This window comes from Setaria italica, chromosome VI, assembly GCF_000263155.2.
Source record: "Setaria italica strain Yugu1 chromosome VI, Setaria_italica_v2.0, whole genome shotgun sequence".
NCBI lineage: Eukaryota > Viridiplantae > Streptophyta > Magnoliopsida > Poales > Poaceae > Setaria > Setaria italica.
The window spans coordinates 3,907,696-3,930,044 of record NC_028455.1 but is presented as its reverse complement, the minus strand read 5'-3'; the positions used below and the strand labels follow the sequence as shown (position 1 = coordinate 3,930,044).

At 48.2% G+C, this 22,349-nt stretch overlaps 5 protein-coding genes across 5 annotated transcripts; 2 read left to right on the top strand and 3 right to left on the bottom strand.

The window, feature by feature from the left end:
• The first annotated feature begins 3,535 nt into the window (after positions 1-3,535).
• LOC101782052 (MOB kinase activator-like 1A) lies at positions 3,536-7,336 on the top strand. Its single transcript, XM_004972700.4, has 7 exons — positions 3,536-3,718; positions 4,188-4,236; positions 5,267-5,375; positions 5,561-5,654; positions 6,433-6,566; positions 6,677-6,840; positions 6,960-7,336. The coding sequence occupies exons 1-7, from the start codon at positions 3,696-3,698 to the stop codon at positions 7,032-7,034; spliced, it is 648 nt and encodes a 215-aa protein (XP_004972757.1). The 5' UTR covers positions 3,536-3,695; the 3' UTR covers positions 7,035-7,336.
• A 133-nt stretch (positions 7,337-7,469) lies between these two features.
• Positions 7,470-8,401, bottom strand: LOC101781643 (DNA polymerase delta subunit 4). Its single transcript, XM_004972699.4, has 2 exons — positions 8,121-8,401; positions 7,470-8,019 (listed from the first exon to the last, which is right to left on the bottom strand). The coding sequence occupies exons 1-2, from the start codon at positions 8,275-8,277 to the stop codon at positions 7,811-7,813; spliced, it is 366 nt and encodes a 121-aa protein (XP_004972756.1). The 5' UTR covers positions 8,278-8,401; the 3' UTR covers positions 7,470-7,810.
• A 1,164-nt stretch (positions 8,402-9,565) lies between these two features.
• LOC101780981 (RNA polymerase sigma factor sigA) lies at positions 9,566-13,394 on the top strand. The gene is made up of 10 exons (XM_004972698.4): positions 9,566-9,936; positions 10,042-10,722; positions 11,064-11,262; positions 11,411-11,503; positions 11,639-11,767; positions 11,939-11,992; positions 12,089-12,166; positions 12,262-12,324; positions 12,618-12,730; positions 12,928-13,394. Exons 2-10 carry the CDS (start codon positions 10,061-10,063, stop codon positions 13,034-13,036), a joined length of 1,500 nt encoding a protein of 499 aa, XP_004972755.1. The 5' UTR covers positions 9,566-9,936; positions 10,042-10,060; the 3' UTR covers positions 13,037-13,394.
• A 5,491-nt stretch (positions 13,395-18,885) lies between these two features.
• LOC111257640 (serine/threonine-protein phosphatase 7 long form homolog) lies at positions 18,886-20,283 on the bottom strand. The gene is made up of 4 exons (XM_022827609.1): positions 19,607-20,283; positions 19,323-19,519; positions 19,010-19,243; positions 18,886-18,901 (listed from the first exon to the last, which is right to left on the bottom strand). The coding sequence occupies exons 1-4, from the start codon at positions 20,246-20,248 to the stop codon at positions 18,886-18,888; spliced, it is 1,089 nt and encodes a 362-aa protein (XP_022683344.1). The 5' UTR covers positions 20,249-20,283.
• A 181-nt stretch (positions 20,284-20,464) lies between these two features.
• On the bottom strand, positions 20,465-21,581 carry LOC111257682. The gene is made up of 3 exons (XM_022827710.1): positions 20,814-21,581; positions 20,621-20,693; positions 20,465-20,532 (listed from the first exon to the last, which is right to left on the bottom strand). The coding sequence occupies exons 1-3, from the start codon at positions 21,525-21,527 to the stop codon at positions 20,510-20,512; spliced, it is 810 nt and encodes a 269-aa protein (XP_022683445.1). The 5' UTR covers positions 21,528-21,581; the 3' UTR covers positions 20,465-20,509.
• Positions 21,582-22,349: the final 768 nt, after the last annotated feature.

Below are 22,349 nucleotides of genomic sequence, written 5' to 3'. Positions count from 1 at the left end.
CAAAGCAAGCCTCCTCCATCTCTTCGCCATGCTAACTGTTTCATTTTTCTTGCCCACACCATGAACCTACTCCTTGGTGATCTTCCACCACCATGGATATCGTTACTCACATGTGTGTCGTTGATGGTGAAGCTTTCCATCCTCTAGAAACTCTTGTTAAACCTAATGTCGAGCCCTATGTTCTCTCTCGAAACCTAACTTTACACCATTGAAAAATAAGATGACTACCACGTAAGTATATTAGTATGTGTTAGTTACCCCATAGCTCGTCTTAGATGATCTCAGTAGCACTTTTGATGATGTATGGGTATGTTTGATTACTGTTAATAACTTGCCACGACTAAAGTTAGGCGCGCCATCGATGTTTTGATCGGTGTTTTGTTCGTTATTTGAGTTAGGCTCGCCACAGTTTTTCACGTCGAGTGTGTGGTGTGCTTTTTCCCCGTCACGGAACCTGTGGCGCGCCATAGCGCCTAGAAATTCTCGCGTACGGTTGAAGTTACCTTCCCATCTCTATTTTTTCTTGTCCACCCGGCCCGCCACTCTTTTTCTTGCTTTGGACAAAAAGGTATTCCTGGTTGTGCCTCCTCCTTGATCAAAGCAAAGCAAGCCTCCTCCATCTCTGATGGAAGAGGATGATATTGGATCTGTATCGTCCTCCCTCCATCTCTTCACCATGCTAACTGTTTTATTTTTCTCGCCTACAACATGAACCTACTCATTGGTGATCTTCCACCACCATGGATACCGTTACTCACATGTGTGTCATTGATGGTGAAGCTTTCCATCCTCTAGAAACTCTTGTTAAACCTAATGTCAAGCCTTATGTTCTCTCAACTTCAAAACCTAACTTTACACCATTGAAAAATAAGATGACTACCACGTACGTATATTAGTATGTGTTAGTTACCCCATAGCTCATCTTAGATGATCTCAGTAGGACTTTTGATGATGTATGGGTATGTTTGGTTACCGATCATAACTTGCTACGACTAAAGTTAGGCGCGCCATCGATGTTTTGGTTGGTGTTTGGTTTGTTATTTGAGTTAGGCTCGCCATAGCTTGAAGAGGCACTCACCACAGTTTTTCACGTCGAGTGTGTGCCTTGCTTTTTCCCCGCCACGGAACCTGTGGCGCGCCACAGCGCCTAGAAACTCTCGTGTACGGTTGAAGTTACCTTCCTATCTATATTTTTTTCTTGTCCACCAGCTACCGTTCTCCATTGTGCCATGGCCGTCACCGGCTACAAGAAGCGCCACCGCAGTAGCACTCATCCTGCGCGACGAGCTGCGTCCTCCACTAATGGTGTTAGCCCTCACGCACCGGCTGGGGTCGCCCGCGGCAGGCCGGCAGCAGCCTAGCGGAAATCGGTCGCCATGGGCCGGTCACTCGCGGTAGTGGCTAAGCGGAGAAATCAGCCGCCGGCAGTGGCTGAGCGGTCAGGTGAGCAACATGTGAGCAACCCGGCGGCCCTCTCCTAGATCTCTCTCTGATCAATGCTCGATTTGACCTTTGATTGTGGTTGTGAGAACGTTCACTCAGATTTGTTCCTTCTTTAATTAATTTTTATGAGAATAAATCAAGGGTGAGGCTGTGAGAAGTGTTGATTTTTTCAAGCTTATCTAGGTTCAAGCTGACTTCCGTTCTGATTTATTTTCTTTAGGTGAAGAGCTCAGCAAAATCAGATAAATCTTTTTATCAGATTTTTGTGACATCTATCCAAACAGCAGCCATAGAAAATTTACCTAACCTTAGGTATGAACCAAACAGTCTAATTTTACCACAGAATATGGCAAGCCATGGTGTGGCAAACACGGCGTGGCAAAATGTGACCGGCAGCCAAACATGCAAAGCAGTGAGAGAGGTGGTTGAAATAAGTAATTGTGTAATTCCTCGAGACAATATAATCAAATTTTGATGTTGAAGTATAGGAAGTAATGAAGTACTCCCTCCGTTTCAAATTGTAGGTCGTTTTGGTTTTTCTAGATGTATAGTTTTTGTTATGCACTTAGATATAATGTATGTCTAGATGTATAATAATATATATAGAGTAAAGTTCATTTTTGGCCATCCAACTTTCGGCTCAGTTTGGTTTCGACCATCGAACCGCAAAACCAGGAATCATTGATTACGCAACTATCAAAACCGTTCATCTTTGGCCATCGGGCTATTTTGGTGGGTGGTTTTGACGACATGGACGCCACGTGGCGATAGGTTACCCTCTTCTCTCCTATCCCTCTCCTCTCACCCTACATCGGCCGCTGCCCTCCCCGCACCTCACCTGCGCCGGCTGCCGCCCTTCCCCCACGCTGGCCACCGCCGTCCCCCTCCTCCCAATCTGCTCCCACGCGGGCACCCCCACCCCCCGACGCCACCACTCCCATCTCGTCACCACCTTCATCTCCGGCGGCGGTGACGCCAGCTTGTGGCGGGGGCACAAGCGGCGGCCACAGAGGCGGAGGGCTACGGCGGCGGCGGGGCGGGGGGGAGGTGAGCATGGGGTGGAGGAGCTCACCTGCGATCAATTTGAGGTGTTAGACGGGGTCGGGGATGGCCAGAAGGTGCTCGTCGATGTTGAGGCTTGGCGGCAATGCAAAGCCACGGGTGGATGTGGGATTCGAAATCCCCGGCCCGGTGGTCACTGGCGCTTGATGAGGTGTTGGGGAGGTCGAGCATGAGGTGGGGGAGGGGTGGGTGGTGGCTATTTGACGGAGACGGTCGGAGCTCGGCATATTTGGCCGGCAACCATGGGGTGCACGGGCGGATGGTGGCCGGAGTATTTGGCCGGTCCAGGTGCTCAGCTTGGTGGAGAAGAATGGCGGAGGAAGAAGAGCAGAGGAGAGGCGCGGGGGCGGTGGCGATCGACGTGGAGGGAGGGCGGGCGTAGGTGAGGCGAGGGGAAGGGTGGCGGTCGGCGTAGGGGTGAGAGGAGAGGGATAGGAGAGAAGAGGTGCTGACAAGTGGGTCCATCGCCACATGGCGTCCACGTCGCCAAAATCACCCACTAAAACAGCACGATGGCCAAATATAAATGGTTTTAATAGTTGCGTGGTCAATTATTTCTGATTTTGCCGTTTGATTCGAAAGTTAGATGGTTAAAAATGAATATATAAATTAAAAAAGTTAAAACGAGTTACAATTTGTAACGATGGAGTACGTTTAGCCAAGCTCCTTGAAACAATTACAGTCGACATAAAGCAAAATTCGAAGCAGGGAAAACAGTGGCCCATCCATGCGGTGCACCCGTGCACGACTGCGCTACAGTTGTGCTGGATAGCGCGTAGTGCACGTTGCAGCGGCCGCGGTTTGCGCGACGCAACGCAAACCCAGATAGATCTTGATCTGACCCGGGAATCTCCGGGGTGGGCCCGCCGGACCCGGCGGATCATGGATGCCAGCCAGGCCGCCGCCCCCGCCCGCCGTCCGTCCACCCAATCCGACGGCCCTCCTGCCGCCCCCGCCCCGCGCCGCGCCGGCCCACGCGGGGCCTCTGACGGGCGAGCCCCGAGCCAAATCATTTCACCTGGCTGGCTCGCTGGCTCGCTCTGCCCCGCAGCGCAGGTCGCAGTCCCCCCACCGCCCTCGGTCTCTTCGTCCTCGCAGCGGCGAAGCAGCAGGCAGCTCCAGCCGTCGCCGTCTCCGCTGCTCGGCCCCGCGCCGGATCGAGGGAGGGAGGCAGCGGACCAGGAGGAGGGATGAGTCTCTTCGGGCTCGGACGGTGAGCGCCCGCGATCCCGATCGAATTCCTCTCTTATGCTGTGTCCCTCTCCGCTCTGCTTTCCCCTCTTCCGCTGGTCCTGGAATTGGGGCACTTGATTCCTGGTCCGGTGAGCTCGGGAGGGTGAGATCCAGCGCCGCCGCTGCTGGAATTGGTATCCGGCGCGGGGGTTTGCGCAAGGGGGAGTTCCGCTGCTTGATCCGTAGTTCTAGCTGGGTGCTGCTTTGTTCTGACGGCCCCCAATTAGTATCGCCGTACCGCGGTCGCCGCATCGGACCTGTTGCTGTCCTCAATTCCCTTTCCGCGGGTTTGATTTCTGTTTTTTCGCGACAAAAATACTCTCGAGCTTCAGATCATGCTGAGTTTGCTCGGCTCTGTTATCTGCTTCATCCACGCGCTACTCTGAGATTCTACTTTTTTTTTTGCCTTCTGATGCAATCATCCTAAGTAGTTCAGTTGTTTTATGCAGGAACCAGAAGACATTCCGTCCCAAGAAGAGCGCTCCATCAGGCAGCAAGGTAAGGATTTCGGCTCTATGGTTCCCACATTAGGTAGTTAGGTACCAGCAACAACTAATTGTACCTGTGCCATTGCTTGGCTAGCCACATAGCATGCAAAGTGTGTTTCATGGATGGTGGGCGTTGCCTTACTGCTCTGGGCCGATAATCAGAATTTGATGTCACCGGGGGGTGATCATGCGTGATAGCTTGGGTAAGCGCTGCTGTTGCAATTGCTAGGAGCATGACTGAATACGCGAGCAATGTTTGTAGGTGTCTCCGATGTCTGTCTCTCTGTTGCCATTTCTGGGGTGTTTCCCATTTTAAATGCTACATCCAGGCTTTTGATCAGTTGTCGTGAACTATCTAGGGAGCATGCGGGATCTGCTTGTCATTCAAAATGTATGCAATAGAGCTAATGCAATCGGTTGTTTAGAATTTTGGGCTAACTTCAGGAATATGGATTGCTCAATCAGAGTCATCTGGAAGTAGGCAAGCTTTAAGTTATCTGTTTCTACTTCTGATTTTCTGTTTCCAGCCATGCCCATAACGATAGGGCATCTTGCTTGATTGACGATTTTGTTGGTTCTAGTTCTCACTGATTGCTGTCTATAGCTGAACATTAATTCAGATAAGTGAAAAACATTTCAGCACATTTCATGATTCTCCCAAAACACTTTGCACTGATTACTGAACATTTTGACACACTACTACCAGTAGTCCCTTTATTCCACATCATATGCCAATTAAATACATTACATAACATTTTCATTGAAGGGTTTCATAAATGATGCTGTCCCACATCTATCATTGTTTTTGTTAGAAAATGAATGCAAGTGCAAACCCATGCAAGAGTAGTTATTTCTAGCACATTCAGTGTTTAGTACATGTCAGTGGCCCTTAAATCACCTCTAATGAACAAACTTCCAGGTCTGCCTCCATACTTGCAGAGCTTGCATGTTATACGTGCCACTCAAAAATAATGCACAAATGCTAAGCCATAATTACACCTTACATAATACATAAGTTGACCTTTCCTTTCTGTCTGCAGGGAGCACAGCTCCGGAAGCACATAGATGCCACTCTCGGCAGTGGAAACCTTAGGGAAGCTGTGAGGCTGCCTCCTGGAGAAGACATTAATGAATGGCTTGCTGTGAATAGTAATGTCCTTCCCTTTCTTTTTTAACTTTACTTGCACTTGCACGCTTCATTTGCTCTTTTTTTTGGGAATTGTTGAATGCAGCAGTGGCCTGGGATTAGTGCTGGATCATGTACCAATTTCTGATTTTTCAAAAACTCAGTTGTTTCATTGAAGCTAACAAGTCTATTTTGCATTGCATTGCAGCTGTGGATTTCTTTAACCAGGTTAATCTGCTGTTTGGAACACTCACTGAATTCTGCACACCTGAGAGCTGCCCGACAATGACTGCAGGCCCAAAGTAAGCCTTTCTGTAAATTTTTTCTCTTGAGTTGTCAAATTAAGAAAAGGTGAAACAACTGTCCAAAAAGTTTATCAGTGACTAGTCTGTTCGCACGATTGCAATTTTACTTATGAGGAACTGTTTCACAAGGCTACGTGTCAGGCAATCTTTTTTCGACTTGATGTTGACTTTTAGAGGCTAAGTGTCAGATGATCAAGTCCCATTATTGGCCTGATTAATTTGATTATCCATGCTAAGTTGCTATTTGTGACGATATCAGATGTCTTTGGAAACTGATTAATCTGTTTCTCCATAGAAGCTATGCAAGTTAGAACTATCATATTTGAAATGTAGAAAAACATTCTGTTGTTGAATTTTGGTTTAGCACCTACATTAGTTATTAGGAAGTTAAAGCTTAGGAATATGATATCCTAGCTCATAAGTTCAAAAAGATCAATGTACCATATAAATGTGTGCCTCATTTTTTTTTTGTTTTGCGCTTGCATTTCCCTGCAATGCCATGCCCATTTTCACATGCATGCTATAACTATATCTGAAACTTGATAATGGATAGTGAAGGTTATGCCTCTTTTTGAGAAAAAAAATAAAAAGTTACAAAAAGGACTTTGTTTGTGACCTTGCTTTTTTTGGTCCTCAGCATTTGGCATGTAAAGTATTTTGTTCTGTAACTACACCGATTATAAATTGGTGCCCATAACCACCTGATGCATTTTCTCCAGAATTTGTTAAATGTTTAGGTCATATCATGACTGAATGAACTTTGAGTTTTACGCAGGTATGAGTACAGATGGGCTGATGGTGTACAGATAAAGAAACCCATAGAGGTAGCAGCACCAAAATATGTGGAGTATCTAATGGATTGGATTGAAGGCCAACTTGATGATGAATCCATATTTCCTCAAAAACTTGGTATGATACTTTTCTCTTGGATTTGTGGCACACTCTCAGTTTCTTATGAACACATGATATTGGAGCAATCGAGCATGTTGTCTGATGGATTTTGCTTCCCCTTTGTCAAGGCACACCGTTCCCGCCAAACTTCAAGGAAGTAGTAAAGACAATATTCAAGCGCCTGTTCCGCGTTTATGCCCACATATATCACTCTCACTTTCAGAAGATTGTCAGCCTCAAGGAGGAGGCTCATCTTAACACCTGCTTCAAGCACTTCATTCTGTTCACAAATGTAGGTCTCATCATTACTCACAGCTGTGCTGTTGGCTTCCAGTTGCATGCTTACTTTCCTGGCTGATGTGTCGAAAGCAAAGCGGCATCAAAACTTACATGCCTTTGCCTCTGATGCAGGAGTTTGGCCTGATTGACAAAAAGGAATTGGCTCCACTCCAGGAGCTTATCGAATCCATCATCGTTCCTTACTGAGAAGAACACTCGGCAGCACTAAAATGGATCTGGAGCTCTCAATGCTGATGGCTGAGATATTAGTCTATTTGTGACAATACTTCACTGGCATAGAGCTTATTGTTCCAGTTATATTAGACATAAAAAAGGAGACTTGACATTGCTAATGCTATATTTGCGTGCACCCGTGTTTTCTCCTCTGATTCTATATTGGCCATGTAAGTGTGCCTGTAAGATCGTATCAGCGGCGCGTTGTGCTAAGAAAGAAAACACAAAACAGTTTGGTCCAATCACGTGAATGCATGCAGTGTTTGTTCTACTGATTCTGCTACCATCCACCGTTACAAGTCGTAATGTTTTTGTTCCATTCATCAAAGGTGTTTCCCAATACCACAGCACAAGGACTGAAGGAACATCCGATTTCCATGCCATGAAAACGCCATGGCTGCTGCAACAGAACACAAGGAAGAAATGCTTTGTTGCTGCAACAAGAACACAAGGAAGATACTGCCATTCTGCTCTGATTACAGTAACACACAACACAAGGATACAGGAGATACCAAAATAACACATCACTTGCCATGGCATGGCATCACAGAATCCTTCGATTGGCACGAAGAGATAAACACATCACACAACTACAGATGCAGATGGTACTAGTACTACCAGTGCTACCACGAGGTGCGGAAGCAGAGAACGGACGAGCGCGGTTGCTGCTTAATAACACAATAACACAAGCTGTTGCTGGAGTCGAACATGGCGGCGAATCGAGGGGAGGGCCCATCCCCATCTGGAGCCTAGACGCGTCCCTCCCAGAGGCAGGGCTGGTCGTCCGTGCAGAGAGCGAGGAGCGCCGGCGGCGGGGCGAGCCCGAGCGCGGCGGCGCGGCGCAGGCGCTGGGCGCGGGTGAGGCCGAGGCAGGGTCCGTACCGCATGTCCATGTCGAACGACCGGGCCGCCCGCTCCCGCTCCTCCGCCTCCGCCTCCTCCTGCTGGCGCCCGTGATCTGCGGTGGCGAGAGACGAATCAGATCGAATCGAACGAATCCGTCAGTGGCGGCGCCGCACGAGCGAATCAGTGTTCGGGTGGGGATACCGGAACTGTTACCTGTGGCGGCGTTGACGTGGAGGGCGGGCGCGGCCTTCTGGTGGTGGTGAGCCGCCGCCGCCGCCGCCGTCTTCTTGGAGACGCCGCCGGTTGGCTTGGTGGCGGCGTGCGCCTTCTGCTGCCGGAAGAAGGACTTCATGTCGCCGCCCCTCGTCATGGCTCCGGCGAAACGTGGACGGTGGCGCGTCGGGAGGAAGGGGATGGGAGTGGATTGGGACGAGACGACGGCCGGGGGAGACGGATCGGCATGGTGCCGGGGGGCAGGTTTATATGGTGGCCGCTCGCGGCGGCGGTGCGGCCGTTGTGGTGGGGTGTGGACGCGATTTCGAATTTTGAAATGGGCGTCTCCACGACGATCGAGTCACCGAGCGTGTGTGTGTCGGGTGGGTGGTGGTGGAACGGGAGCCGATGGATGGTGCTCCTTCTCGGAGAATCCACTCCCATCCGACCGTCCGTCGCGGACTCGCGGCCGGACCAGCTGACCTGAGGATGCAACAGGGTCGCGCTGTGCCGTGGCCGGTCTGGTGATTGGCTGGACCGGGTTCCGGGATGGGGTTGCTCGCGGGCGCGCGTACGGTTCCGTCACGTGTCGGCGTTGCGATAATAAGGGGTGTCTGCATCGAATATTGAAGATTAATTAGAAGAACTGAATATATGAGTTAATTATAAAACTAATTACACAGATGAAGGCTAATTCCCGAGACGAATCTATTAAATCTAATTAATTCATCATTAGCACATATTTATTGTAGCACCACATTGTCAAATCATGGACTAATTAGGTTTAATAGATTCGTCTCGCAAATTAGCCTTCGTCTGTGCAATTAGTTTTGTAAATAATCTATGTTTAATACTCCTAATTAGTATCTAAACATTTAATGTGATAGGAATTTTAGGAGTTCTAAAAAAACCAAACGGGACCTAAGGACCCAAAAGATGAGAGGGTATTCACTACTCCGCTACAGGAGTAGTAGAGGGCTGAGTGTTAGCACGTGATAATCAGTGTTTGCGTTTTAGTGTTGTTTGCAAAAAAAAATTCTTTATTTGTCTCCATTGGAATACGAAAACTTAAGCAGCATTTCTATTTCTGGAAAAAAAAACATCAAAAGAAGAGCAGGACAGTCAAACTCTCGTGGGCCGTAAGCGCCCCAGCAAGCAGCAGCTCGGGCCGCGGGGGGGAGAGAGAGAGGTCGAGGCCCAGGTCGATGAGCCCAGCCCGATGGCCTCGTCGTGTGGTCCGCGTGCCGCGTGGAGGCACCGATCTTTTTGTTGCCTCCCTGGCCCGTGGCGTGGCGGTGACCGCGCCCGCGGAGGGCCCCCGTCGATCTCGTGGCGGAGGCGCGACCGCAGCAATGCCGGACGAGGCGACGAGCCCGGGAAAGCGACGAGGGGCAGCCACAATATCTCCCGCCCACCAATGGCCTCGCGCCCTCTCGCTCCCCCCACCCACCCTATCCTCTCCCCCTCCGGCTCCACCGCCTCCGCCCTCCCCCACTCCACTGCGCACTCTAGCCGCTGCTGCTGCTGCTGCGGTAACACCACGCGCCGTGACTGAGCAAGCAGCACAGGTAGTAAAACACTAGCGGACCTGCTGCCTCCTTCCCTCCCTCCTCCCTCTCCCGGCGTGTGGTGGCCATAGCTTCCGCTGCTCCTACTTGTCCTCTCTTGTTTCCTCAGCTCAAGACTAGGTTCAGTTCAGTTCCTTGGTTGCTGTCCCCGCCGCCGCGCGTGCGCTAGCTGCTGCCTCCTGCTGCTCTGTGTTGTGCCGCCGGCTCTTGTTCTTGCCGCTGCCTCCGCCACCGCCTCGGAAGCGCAGGTAACGCCGCCGGCGCCGCCGTTTGCTCGCCTCCAGCTTCGTTCGTTCACTCCCCTTACGGTGCGTGTATACGTGTGTACTCACGGCCGCGTGGTGCGCGCGCAGGTGAAGGGGCTCGCACGCCATGACGGCGACGCCGGCGGTGATCGGGCTGAGCGCCGGCAACCGCCTCCTCGCGGCCTCCTTCGGCCCCGCCGCCGACCTCGCGCCCCCGGACGCGCACCCGTCGCTGCAGTTCGCGCCCGCCGCGCCCAAGCTCGCCGTCGTCGTCGCGCACCGCGCCTCCGCCTCCTCCTCCTACCCCGCCGGCCACGCGCGCGCGCATGCCGTCCGCGCGCTCAGGAACCACTCCGCGCCCGCGCTCGCCCCGCCGCCCCCGCCGCCTCCACCGGAAGACCCCGCCGCGCTGGCCCCAGACTTGGACTCGGCGTTCGAGTTCGAGTCCTCGCTCGAGGCCATCGTGCTGCTGCAGCGCTCCATGCTCGAGAAGCAGTGGGAGCTGCCATTCGAGGACGAAGACGAGGAAGAACACCACAGCGAGAGCCTTTTTGCCAAGTCCACTGTGGTGGTTGCGCGGTCGGGCGTGTCGGCGCGGCAGCGGCGGATGAGCGGCCGGCGGCGTGGCACCGGGCGGAAGAGCGTGGCCATCAGCCCGGAGCTGATGCAGAGCCGGAACCGCATCTACCTCCGGGGCACCGTCAGCAAGGAGCTCCTCACGCACAAGCAGGTCGTCCAGCTCTCCAAGAAGATCAAAGACGGCATTTGGCTCCAGCACCAAAGATCAAAGTAATTTATCATCAATTCATAATCACTTCAAAATTGATAACCACTCCAAAACCAGAGTGTTTGCATTATCAATATATAGTTAGTTAGTTTTTTTTTAGATTACGGATAAAAAACATCCGGCCTTCCTCATTCACATATAGTTCGTTAGTTACAATGCAATGAGTTTGAAACTGAATTGGCATATGCTTTACATCATAAACAACTGACAATGCTTGCTATTCTGCATTTTAGTCAATGAGTCTGGTTGCAGGTTTTGTCTAAATCCAAGTAGCCATGCTGTAGTTTACTAATGAATTCCAATTCACCATCTGATTCACCTCTGCCCCCAATTTTTGATTCAGGCTGAAGGAGAAACTGGGGAATGAGCCTTCATACAAGCAGCTGGCGCAGTCGCTCCGGATATCAGCCCCTGAACTGCGTGCAAGGATGCGTGAGTCATTTCTTGCAAGGGAGATGTTGACAATGAGCAACATCCGTTTGGTGATATCCATTGCCCAGAAGTATGACAACCTTGGTGTCGAGTTGGCAGACCTTATTCAGGTAATGGCATGAACTGTGTTGATGTTCACTGTTCAGCTAACCTGTATCTGCTTATTCCATTGCCAATGCCTGTTTGTCCCACTAGGGCAATTGTTCTATTTGAAAGCTTTAAAAATAATGCATCTTGTATTTCCATTGAATGTTGCAGGGTGGTCTGATTGGGCTACTCCGTGGGATCGAAAAGTTTGATGCATCAAGGGGATTTAGGATTTCCACTTACGTATACTGGTGGATTCGTCAGGTGAGAGCAACTTTTCTCAGTTCATTACTTTTTTCTGATCACGGAAATGATTTAGGAACACCTAATGTCTTCATGCTATTGAGACCTGATCAGAGCATGACTCAACTGAGGTTTCCTTTTGTTGCTTCCTAACAGGGTGTTTCGAGAGCATTGGCTGAAAACTCAAAAACATTCAGGCTTCCTACTTATTTGCATGAGAGGCTGATTGCAATTCGTAGTGCAAAGTATGCGTTGGAAGACCAAGGAATTGCTCCAACAACTGAAGTAAGGCTGCTATAAAAATGAAAATTTGGCTAGTTTTTTCCCCCAACTAGCTTCTGTTAATTTATCATGTTTTTGTAATTTGGTCGTATATCTGTATGTTTTTCGTTTTCTTTTCTTTTTAAAAAAATACAATTATCTGACGTTTGTTGTAAAAATTTGTGACGCTTTCAGAACATCGCAGGGTCACTCAATATATCAGAAAAGAAAGTAAACAATGCTACAGAGGTAATACTTCTTTATCTTACCTGGTGGAATTCATTGGTCAATGTTCTTTGACATTTTTGTCATTCTTAAAAAGCATTGTTCTGGTTGCAAATGCAGGCTGTGAACAAGGTTCTTTCACTGGATCAACAGGCATTCCCCTCCTTAAATGGTCTACCTGGCGAGACACTCCATAGTGTAAGTTGTTATATGACCACTTCTGAAGTGTTCCGTCCTTTTTTCTTTTGATAAGCCAGAAACTAAGTTTGCTCCTATTTTCTCTTCGTTTTCAGTATATAGAGGATGAAAACGTTGCAAATGATCCATGGCACGGATTTGAGGAGCGGTATCTCAAGGTATGCATACTAATGTTGTTCTGAGGACCTCTGACTAGGACATTTTTTTTTAAAAAAAACTCTGACTAGAGAAAATTTCCTTAATTGTTTTGAGCAACAATAGTATCAAACAATTATTGTAGCTTCCAATTCATTTTTTGTTGAAATATGTGGCCCTAACATACTAATCTCACATAAATATGCTGTTTCTTTCCAAGTACGTCATTATTTTTCCTGAAGTACCTAACAAACTATTGATGATCCTTTGGAGACACTTCCAAATCTTTTTTTACATAAAATTCTGCTGATGACAGGAGGAAGTCAATAATCTTATAAATTCAACTCTCAATGAGCGAGAGAGGGACATTATTCGGTTATATCACGGCATAGGGAAACAATGCCATACATGGGAAGATATCAGCAGACAGTAAGTATTTAGTCTTTGATTAATGAAGAGAAATTTGTTCATGCATTGTTATACCCATAACCTCTATTTTCTTACTTGAAATGGGTCCGAAATTTGTTTTGCATAGTCTGCTCGTATCACGAGCGCCACCATGAGAACTTGCAGAGAATTCTTTGGATATAGAGGTCTAATTCTTGCATGGGAAATATATTCTCCAGGTTTGGGTTGTCGAGGGAGCGTGTGAGGCAAGTTGGACTCGTCGCCATGGAGAAGCTGAAGCATGCTGCAAGGAGGAAACATTTGGATGCATTGCTTGAGGATTATTGAGTTGAGATGTTTTTCACTTGAGTCGGTTCCCCACACGCAGTGGTTGTATATACTCGGAAACATAGGGTACATCATCCTTGAAAGGCTTTACTGCCACTCACTCTGCAGATAATTATACATGTACATTTGTAACAATTAATAGGCAGATCAAGATATATGCCAGCACAATCATCAAGGCGATCCAACGAGAAGAGAGGCGGCTTTTTTCTTGGAAGCTTCACAGAATTTCTGTAATATATGTATATGTAATGTATCATTTAGCGCCTTAATCAGTAGAGCAACAACATCTATGTCCTGGATCTGTATTCTTCTCCAGTTACATAAAAAGAAAATGCTTACAAGATTATGAGGCCAACAACAGTAGTATAACCAGAAATTTGCCTTCCACGTGTCTGAATCTGGATATGATAAAAGCTCAGGAGGAATATTTCTCTACATTCTGGGAAACTATAGGATGAGTTCTGATTAAGGCAGTTGTGATGCAACTTTCATGCCTGAACATTCTATTTCTATTCCAGTTGCATCAAACCAAATGCTTCCAAGATGATGAGGTCAGCAACCTGAAGCATGTTGTATAGAAAGCAACTCGTTTATGCATGAGGCATGCAGGAGAACTGCATGTCATTGCATTGAGAAGAAGAAATGAGTTTACAAAGTTTGGTTTTTTATAGTTACATTGCCCTTTTCATAACATACAGCCAAAAGCACAACTGCTCTAACTCCTAACTGCTGCTAAAGCACCAGCTCGTCACCATAGGTCAGGTGCACTTCCTCCTCTGCTACATGAAGCAGGCGCTGGACTGACGGCGATTCATTGTTGAAGATGCAGTTGTTCCGCTGCATCAAGATCAACCAAGCACCTAATATGATCAGTGATTGAGCCCTTTGCTCATCGGCTTGTCCACCGATGCCTCTACCTTCCGCCACCATACAGCAAAACTGTGATCAGCAAGCTGTGGAGCAAGATCAGATAGTTTGAGGTTCATTGACAGTACAGAAAAATTAACAAACTGAAATCGGACCATAAGCCTGCTTCGATGCCTGATACTGTACTAATGCATAATTGTGTACGTGTGAGTTTAAATTGTTTTCCAAATGGACCAATCAAGGTGAGATATTAGAGGAAACTGAACCCTCATCACTTGTTTTGTTCCCAAGGATTTGGTTCAGTTCCCTCTAATCCTCACCTGAAATGGCACATGTATACATACTTGCTCCTATAGCTATTCTGCTCATATGTGGCACTCAACTGAAGGTGAGATATTGGAGGAAAACATGCTGATTCAGTGGCCATGTGTTTTGGCCATGAATCAATCAGTTTGTATTCCTCCAACTCTCACTTTCAGTGCTTGAATTGAAAAAAAACCCCGCTTGGATGAGCTGTAAAAGAAATAGGTTTACACTGGTATTCGGCCCTTACACTCGGGAAAAAAAATAATCATCTCGACGGGTGACACTAAAAAATACGACGGAAGTCGGACTTCCTCGTCCGTCTGCTTCTCCCCGAAACCATGGCGTGCTCTTCCTTCCTCCATAGACCCGGTTCCCTCTCTTCCCCCTCCTCCCTGGCTCCCTGTACCTTGATCTCCATCCCTCCACCTCAAATTGCACCACCGATGCAGCTACGGCTCCGATCCGTGCCGGCAGCCTCGATCCTTACCACTGCCCGTGAAAGGTAGAAGGCTGTGGTGGCACGGCGGCAGCGTCGGAGCTTGTAGTTTGCGTCACGAGTGAAGAGCCATTGCAGGCTTGCAGCGTGTAAGCAGTGCGGCTTGTCAGGGCAATGGCGGTAAGGGCAAGGTCGCCGAGCATGTCAGGCCGTCGATCCCGTGCAGCCACCGCCGGGGAGGCCGCATGGGGACAGCGAGTACATCGGGCTGCCGATCTCATGTCACTGGCTAGCAGTAGCAGCAATGGAGAACCACACGATCCTTGCATTGCTGTTGGTATTTCCTTGTTTGCGCTGTCCATTTCAGTTCAGAAGCATATCAGATGCTGAGCTGCAGAGTTTGTTTCTACCAAAATAGCAAATTACACGCGGGAATAGATACAAGGGATTTCTAGTCCACATCGAATTACAGGTGTACAATAAAGTCGCACTTGACAGAGATCACGACGAATAGACAGAGCACCTTTGCTCAGTGCATTGAACAGGTACAAAGGGAAAACCACATCTCCAGGTCGTGCCCATCCCACGAAAGAACAGAAACAGATCACGCCTACAAAAATAGCCAAAGGGAAACGTGGTCACCCCGCGTGAATGCAGCAACGAGTCTGGTGCCAACAAACGCGTGCAGCCACAGAAAGAGACTTCTCTCGCTAACTGAATATAGAGCTGAACAAATGCATGGATTTTAACACCCCGCTTCACCACCGATGACCGCCACCGCCAATGCTCTCTGCCTCAGATGAAAGTGGCAGGTCCAGTGCCAGTGCCACACAGGAACAAAGGCGAAAGAACAGCACGTGTCTACATCAGTTCTTGTTCAAGCAGAGTCTTGCAGTGGATAAGACACATGCGTGTGTTCAGGTTGACCTTCACCGACTGTGAAACTTGGGATATGCTTCTCGATGGATTAAGGTTTTCAAGCTGCTTCGATTTGTCAGATCCTGGAATCTAAAAGGTCCAAAACATCATGCCAGTGGTCCTCCATAAGTAGCAGACTCTATTTCCCTAGATATCTTCATTGGTGCCATCTGGGATCAATCCTGAAAGGGAGCCGCACACAATCAGCTATGTACACAGGAAGAAACCAAAATAGGTGCTTCAACTAAATCAAGTTAAATAGCTGAATCAACTTAAACAGACACAAGTTGCAGTTTAGCGCCACAAACCTTTAGTAGAATGTACAGATCTATTTGGGACTTCAGTTACGACGACATCGAGGAATAGCGTACTTCCAGGATTTTGGGTAGAAATCCATACATTTGTACTCAGATGATTGCAGGTGTAGTACTGTCCTGAAGTTAGATTTTAAGTTGATCTCAAGTTGTAGTTAAATGTTTGTACGTGTAGCTGTATTCTATTTTTCTGATAAAATCTTGTGTTCATAACAAAGATACAGTGAGTCGGTGATAACTGATAACGCTAGTGTAGATGAAATTCATAACAATTGATTAATAACGATGAAATATATGCAAAATGCATTTCCTCGGAGTTTGATTTGGAAGAAATATATCTTATGTTCTATTTGAGAAACACCCAGAGGCATTTGATCGCACACTTTAGGGGCAGAACGCCTATAGCGATTCTTTGACACAAATAGAGGCAGAGCGAGCGGAAGAGTTTACGTGCGAGCGTGGTCGATCAAGATGGCAAGCCCATCCTCCACCCCAGCGGCCCAGCTAGCTCCCGCCGCGCACTGAATCGCGGCCGCGGCCATACGCCGATGACCATGCGTCCATGCCCAACGACGCCGGATCCACGAGGCAGCGCCAGCACGCACGCTGGGTTGCTGCTGGAGAAAGCGGCGAAAATGAGAGATGGAGACATGTTGGAGTGGATGTGGATTGACTCTCCTCCGACTTTTTTGTATTTTGGCCCTTTTTGCGAAAAAATTTCACAAATAGGCCCCTGGCGAAACCAATTCCGGAAATGGACCATCGGCTGGTATAACGTCTTGGCGCCAGCCGTCCTGGCGCCAAGGTCCTACGCCCCGCCTCCGACGTGGCGCCGGCCCGATGACGTGGCGCGGAGGCTCGGCGCCAAGATCTATGGCGCCAAGCCTCGGCGTCAAGATCCGTGGCGCCAAGGCTGCCCGAGAGTTCATCCTCATTATTCTCCACTCTCTCGGGTAAAAACTCTCCCTACTTCGCCCTAGACTACGAATCGCCAAGCCCCCTACCATATATACCGCCCCTTCTTCCTGCCCGAGAGTTCATCCTCATTATTCTCCACTCTCTCGGGTAAAAACTCTCCCTACTTCGCCCTAGACTACGAATCGACATTGTAGCTTAGGAAACTTTCATTTGATCCGTGGATCCTGAAGAGCAAGGTATCCTCTCTCCGTTGTACCTTTTTTTCACATCGATTCGTTATATATTTCTTGCATTTTTGAACTTAGGGTTTTCATGCAAATGTAGGATGCCGAGGCGTGGAAAAGCTAAGAAACTAAGGTAATCTCAACGCCCGTAGTTATGTTATATACTCATTGTTGTGGATCAAATGAAAAAACCTTAATTGTAGGTTTATTCTTAAGTGCGTTTGATTCATAGAACCAAATAAACAAAATTGTAGTTATGGCGCAAAGAAGACCGGAAATGCGTTCGATCCATTGCCTCTGCCTAGTGGTGTTCCAGTGCCGATGTGCTTTTGCGGCAATCCTTGCAAGGTAGCCAAGTCCGAAGAACATGCCACGTATAGGCAGAGGTATTGGATGTGTTCCAACTTTGCGTTTGAACCTACACTTCGTCAGCGCCGCATTAACATGTTGGTAAGGAAATGTTGTTGTCTTATAATTATTGTCCATAATTTTTTTGTTTTATAACAATTGCATTTGTTGTAGACCCCTCCACCGCTATGTGATTTTGAGCAGTGGATCGAAACTGAGATCGATCCTGAAGACAAGGAGTTTTTGGAGTATATGATGCGCTGGGATGCAGAGAGGAAGGAGGTGTACGAGAAGAGGCTCGTAGAGGAGGCTGCGGAAAAGGAGCACAAGGAAGAGGAGGAAAGGAGGCGGGTTGCTGCAAACAGGGAGGAGAGAGAGAAGAAGCTTGAGCGGGCACGCCGAGCGAAAGCAGCGGTTGAGGAGAATCCCGATGCCTTAAGGAAGGGAAAGTGACCTCGTTGCACTCAGTAGCCATATTTAGGTTCTAGTTCTATGGTTTATTTATGAACAATATTTTCTACTGTGAGACTTTTATTATGTTGTCATGTAATAATGCACTTTAAGTAAGGACACGCAATTTGTAGACGACATATGTTCATTTTGCGATGTAATGCATTTCAAAGTCGTAGTCTACTGAAATATCCGTAGAAAATAAAAATGGTAATTGTTAGCGAAATTTTGGCAGAATTTCCCCTACTTGTTGATGCAATCCATACAAAATTACGAGATGAATAGTGAATATAAATACAAGCATAGAAACATAGAAGCATATGACACAAGCATATGACACATTTAGAATAGAATCCACAATAGTTCAGAATGAAAGTCCTTATACAAAGTTCAGAATGACACAATAGAATCCACAAATAATTCAGAATGACACAATAGTCCATATGATACAAAGTTCGCAATCAGAGTCGTCACTGCCTCCTAGTCTTACCCTTACCCTTGTGACCAAGGGCGTCGGTGCCTGGAGTGTAAGGAGAACGTGGACGACGTAGTCTAGTGCCCCCTACAACCTATGTAGGCTGAGTCAAGGGAGCCTCCTGGAGCTGAGACGGGCCAATCTCCTTGGCCCTCTGCTCATCGTCGTCGTCATCGTCGTCGTCGTCGAGTTCCTCGGATGCAATTGATTTCGAACCTGAGGGGCCTTGGGTGGACGTACCGACGCCTGTCACGCGCAGGGCTGGAACGTGGACGTCTCGCGTCGTGGCAGTCCTGCAACCACAACGAGCAGCGGCACGGCGAAGCCGATTTGACAATCGCTGCAGTAGTAAAAACAAGTTACACAAATGAAGAATGTAACGTATTAATAAAGGATTAGAAAGAATAATTTGAGACTTACCTCTAGGACGCTCCGTATCTCGGGGTCCCTAACTCGTGGACGGATATGCTCTATATCTCTAACCGAGGTTTGTAGGGTACGACCCTGCAACAAATGACTAAGTCACTAAAGCAACAAATGTCTAAGTCACTAAATGACTAAATGATTAAGTCAGATGATCACTAAGTCCTTCTCTAACTATCTAAATCTCTAAGTAACGTAACATAGAACATAGAAAAGTGAAGCAATTGTCTTACCATCCTATCCAGGATTGGTCCTGCCTCCACCTGCCTTCCAGCATGAGTACTCTGATCGTACACCATGTCTTCATCGTCGGATGACTGGATTTCGGCGTAGTCATCTTGCGTCCACGCTTCCCTCAGCCTGTGCCGCGTCGCACCTTGGTACCAGCTCTGGTATTGTCTGTACGCACTGTTTGTGTGCGGCTCGTTGTTCTCGTCCACGTTCTCCTCGAACAGCTCCCATTCCTGAATGTATGCGTGGTGGAACGAGGCCCACTCGGAGACCTTCCTTTTCTTCTTTCGATCCACGCTGCACGTCACGTTACACGTTACTGTTAGCCAAAATTTAGTTAACAGTATCGAAATATATGAAATAGGAATAGACTTACTTGTGTAACTCTATACTAGTCGAGGTCGCCTGTGGTGGCCAAATCTGCCTCATCCCAAATTGACGTGCGACTCGATGTGGCAGGTGGTACTCGACAGCATAGAAGCAAATAAGAGGGCACACCATCCTATAAATATCATCGTCCGCCGCACACACGAAGCTAAGGGGAAAAGGAAGTGGATCGTCTCCGTCGTAAGGCTGCCAATTTACCTGCAAAATTTGAATCAAAAACGTTAGTTGTTATACTAAAAGATTACAAAGCATGTTTAAAAAAAATTCACTTACACTATGAGCAGTGAGCGCGTCTATCTCGTTGATGTAATCCAGGTACGCGCGGTCCAACCTGGTATGGCTAACCTTAACCTGATCCCAAATATATGCCCATGTCGGCTGTCGTCTCGGCGGCTCACCTGGGAACCACGGTCGACGCGGCATAATCTCGGGCCGACCAACAGGAAGACGGGACCACATCCATAATTGCAACAGGTAGACACACCCACCAACTGACGGGGAGCCCGAAGACCGACGGCACGCCTCGCACAGCTGCCGGTATAGAAAGCACAACACAGCTGATCCCCAGCTGTAAGAACCAGCCTGGTGCCAGTCAGTGAGGCAGTGGATCCACATCCAAGACGCAGTGTCACCTGTTGCGTCTGGGAAAAGAACGCAGGCAAAGAGGTGTAGTATCCACGCCCTGCAGTAGTGTCCAACTGTCTCAGCATCTGCGTCCTGGGGGCACTGGCCGAAGTGTTCCCGCAGCCATGAGATTAGCACTCCAGATGTGCGAGTCCCCTGCTCCTCAACCTCTCGCCCCAGGAAGGCTGCGACTCGTGCTCTCCAACCATCTGAGACGCACGGCCCAGTGACTGGCTGGCCCCAAATCGACAGACCCAGCATCTTCTGACAGTCCTGTAGGGTCACTGTCATCTCTCCGAACGGGAGGTGAAAGCTGTGAGTCTCGGGTCGCCATCTACATTTCGCCGGATTATTATTTGATAATATGTAAAGACATAACAAAATGAATATGACTAGTGGTAACAGTACCTGTCAACCAACGCAGTTATAGCCGCTGAATTGAACTTGGGCATCCCACGATGAACCTGATACGAGATGACATCTAGGCCAGCCATCTGTAGCAAAGGAATGTAGCGGTCGTCGTACTGCAGCGCCAAAAACCCATCATGGGCTCTAGAACGAAGGAGCGGAAGGACCTGCATGCAAATAAACCAAGTCAGAGATTACATAGGACACAAGACGTGGACGCTCGCAAACCTTTAATCATGAATTGTAAATTATTACCTGCCCTCCCGCTATGAGACGACCTCGGTGGGTCTGGTCGTACGCCTGGTCTAGAAGGTGGAAGTGCGCCATCCTACAAAAAGGCAAAAAGAAATAAGATTAGTAAACAATAAATCATGAAGTTAGAGATGTAGAAACACAACCTGTATGAATAAAACACATATCAAGTAACAAAAAAATGTACTAGTCGCACCTCACTAATTTGCCAACGGCAAGTGCGTGAATTATGACCCAATCTGCCGCACTTGCCGCACTCATTCTGTTCTGGATCAGCAAGAAATGGTGTTGCTCTACCACGCCTCGTTCTTCCGGATACCTGATCCATAGTCATGTTATGCCTCGTCCGCTTCCTTGTTCCACGTTTGTTCCAACGGTATGCAGGATCCGCAACATATTTTGGCCCATCATACGGAGGCCACTCTCTAGGATCCCGGAAAGGCACGAAGCGGGGGCTCCATGTCCGCACAAGGGTGTCTACGCTGAACTCATGTGGTATCATGCTCTCGATATCAAAATTGCGATGCCTAGCTGCTGCCACCAAATGAGAACATACAAAGTGGTACTGCCTTAGCCTACCACAAGTGCACTTGAAATCTCGGAGAACTACCACATGTATCCTCGACTCTCGGATCTCACCGTCGGACGTTGTACCGCCCCTATGCTCCACCTGATAAGTCCCTGAGCCGAGATCAAAACATTGCACCTCATGTGTGGAAGCCCTTTCATTTGCAATGATGAGATGTCTCTTTGGTTTTTCAGCCCATCTCTCCCCAGCAACCTGCAACGCTTCTGCTTTTGCGTGTCTTTCATTGAACCACGCAACAAGCCTGTAGAAGGTGAATTCAACGATTGCGTTCACAGGCATACCACGTATCCCCAATAACAACTTATTGAATGACTCGGCCATGTTACTGCACTGAAACTCGTACCTCCAACCACCGGCGTCGTGAGCTCTAGTCCACTTATCTAAATCTCTCATCAAACCAGCAAGCCAATGTCGACCTTCTGCATTTGTTGCGGTCCTTACCTGCTCCAATTTGCGCTGAAAGTAATAGTCCTCAAGCTGCCGTGCTGCAACTTGAAACAGATCAAAATTATCCTTCACACCATCCTTCCGAAGAAGGTTCTCCGCAAGGTGCCGAGTGCACCAACGATGATGCAAAGGTGCATAACCCTCTATCTGTTCTTGCACAGCATGAAGTATGCCCTGATGCCTATCGGATATGACGCCAACCTCCCTACCAGGACCAACCACATGTATCCGGACTAGTCTTAAGAACCACCCCCAACTGTCATTGTTCTCCCTCTCAACCAATGCAAATGCCAAAGGAACCAACATATTGTTCGCGTCACAAGATATGGCTATAAGAAGTGTGCCTCTATATTTGCCAATCAAAAACGTACCATCAATAGAGAAAACAGGACGACAGTGCCTAAAGGCTTCCACAGACTGAGGGAAGCACCAGAACGCACGCCCGAATATCTGCCTCCCGTCCTCCTTCCAAGCATTTGGCTTTGGGATGTACTTATAATGCATGCCTGGATTCACCGCTTTAATTGCATTAAAAAGAACTGGCAGCTGCTCGTACCCAGACTCCCAATCCCCATAAATCATCCTCCACGCTCGCTGCTTAGCCCTCCAAGCTTTACCATAAGTTATCACATATCCTCCATAAATCTCCTCAACAGTTCTTATAATTGTTCTCACTTTCATGTTGGGTTGTTCCTT

Coding starts and splice junctions, on each gene's coding strand:
- LOC111257640 (XM_022827609.1), bottom strand. CDS start 20,248: ATGACAGTGACCCTACAGGACTGTCAGAAGATGCTGGGTCTGTCGATT. Junction 19,520..19,606: donor ACGCGCTCACTGCTCATAGT/GTAAGTGAATTT, acceptor GTAAATTGGCAG/CCTTACGACGGAGACGATCC. Junction 19,244..19,322: donor ACTAGTATAGAGTTACACAA/GTAAGTCTATTC, acceptor CGTGACGTGCAG/CGTGGATCGAAAGAAGAAAA.
- LOC101782052 (XM_004972700.4), top strand. CDS start 3,696: ATGAGTCTCTTCGGGCTCGGACG. Junction 4,237..5,266: donor GCGCTCCATCAGGCAGCAAG/GTAAGGATTTCG, acceptor TTCTGTCTGCAG/GGAGCACAGCTCCGGAAGCA. Junction 5,655..6,432: donor ACAATGACTGCAGGCCCAAA/GTAAGCCTTTCT, acceptor AGTTTTACGCAG/GTATGAGTACAGATGGGCTG.
- LOC101780981 (XM_004972698.4), top strand. CDS start 10,061: ATGACGGCGACGCCGGCGGTGATCGGGCTGAGCGCCGGCAACCGCCTC. Junction 10,723..11,063: donor CTCCAGCACCAAAGATCAAA/GTAATTTATCAT, acceptor TTTTTGATTCAG/GCTGAAGGAGAAACTGGGGA. Junction 11,263..11,410: donor AGTTGGCAGACCTTATTCAG/GTAATGGCATGA, acceptor TGAATGTTGCAG/GGTGGTCTGATTGGGCTACT.
- LOC101781643 (XM_004972699.4), bottom strand. CDS start 8,277: ATGACGAGGGGCGGCGACATGAAGTCCTTCTTCCGGCAGCAGAAGGCG. Junction 8,020..8,120: donor CCACGTCAACGCCGCCACAG/GTAACAGTTCCG, acceptor TCGCCACCGCAG/ATCACGGGCGCCAGCAGGAG.
- LOC111257682 (XM_022827710.1), bottom strand. CDS start 21,527: ATGGCCGAGTCATTCAATAAGTTGTTATTGGGGATACGTGGTATGCCT. Junction 20,694..20,813: donor GCCGTTGGCAAATTAGTGAG/GTGCGACTAGTA, acceptor GCCTTTTTGTAG/GATGGCGCACTTCCACCTTC. Junction 20,533..20,620: donor GTCTCATAGCGGGAGGGCAG/GTAATAATTTAC, acceptor ATTTGCATGCAG/GTCCTTCCGCTCCTTCGTTC.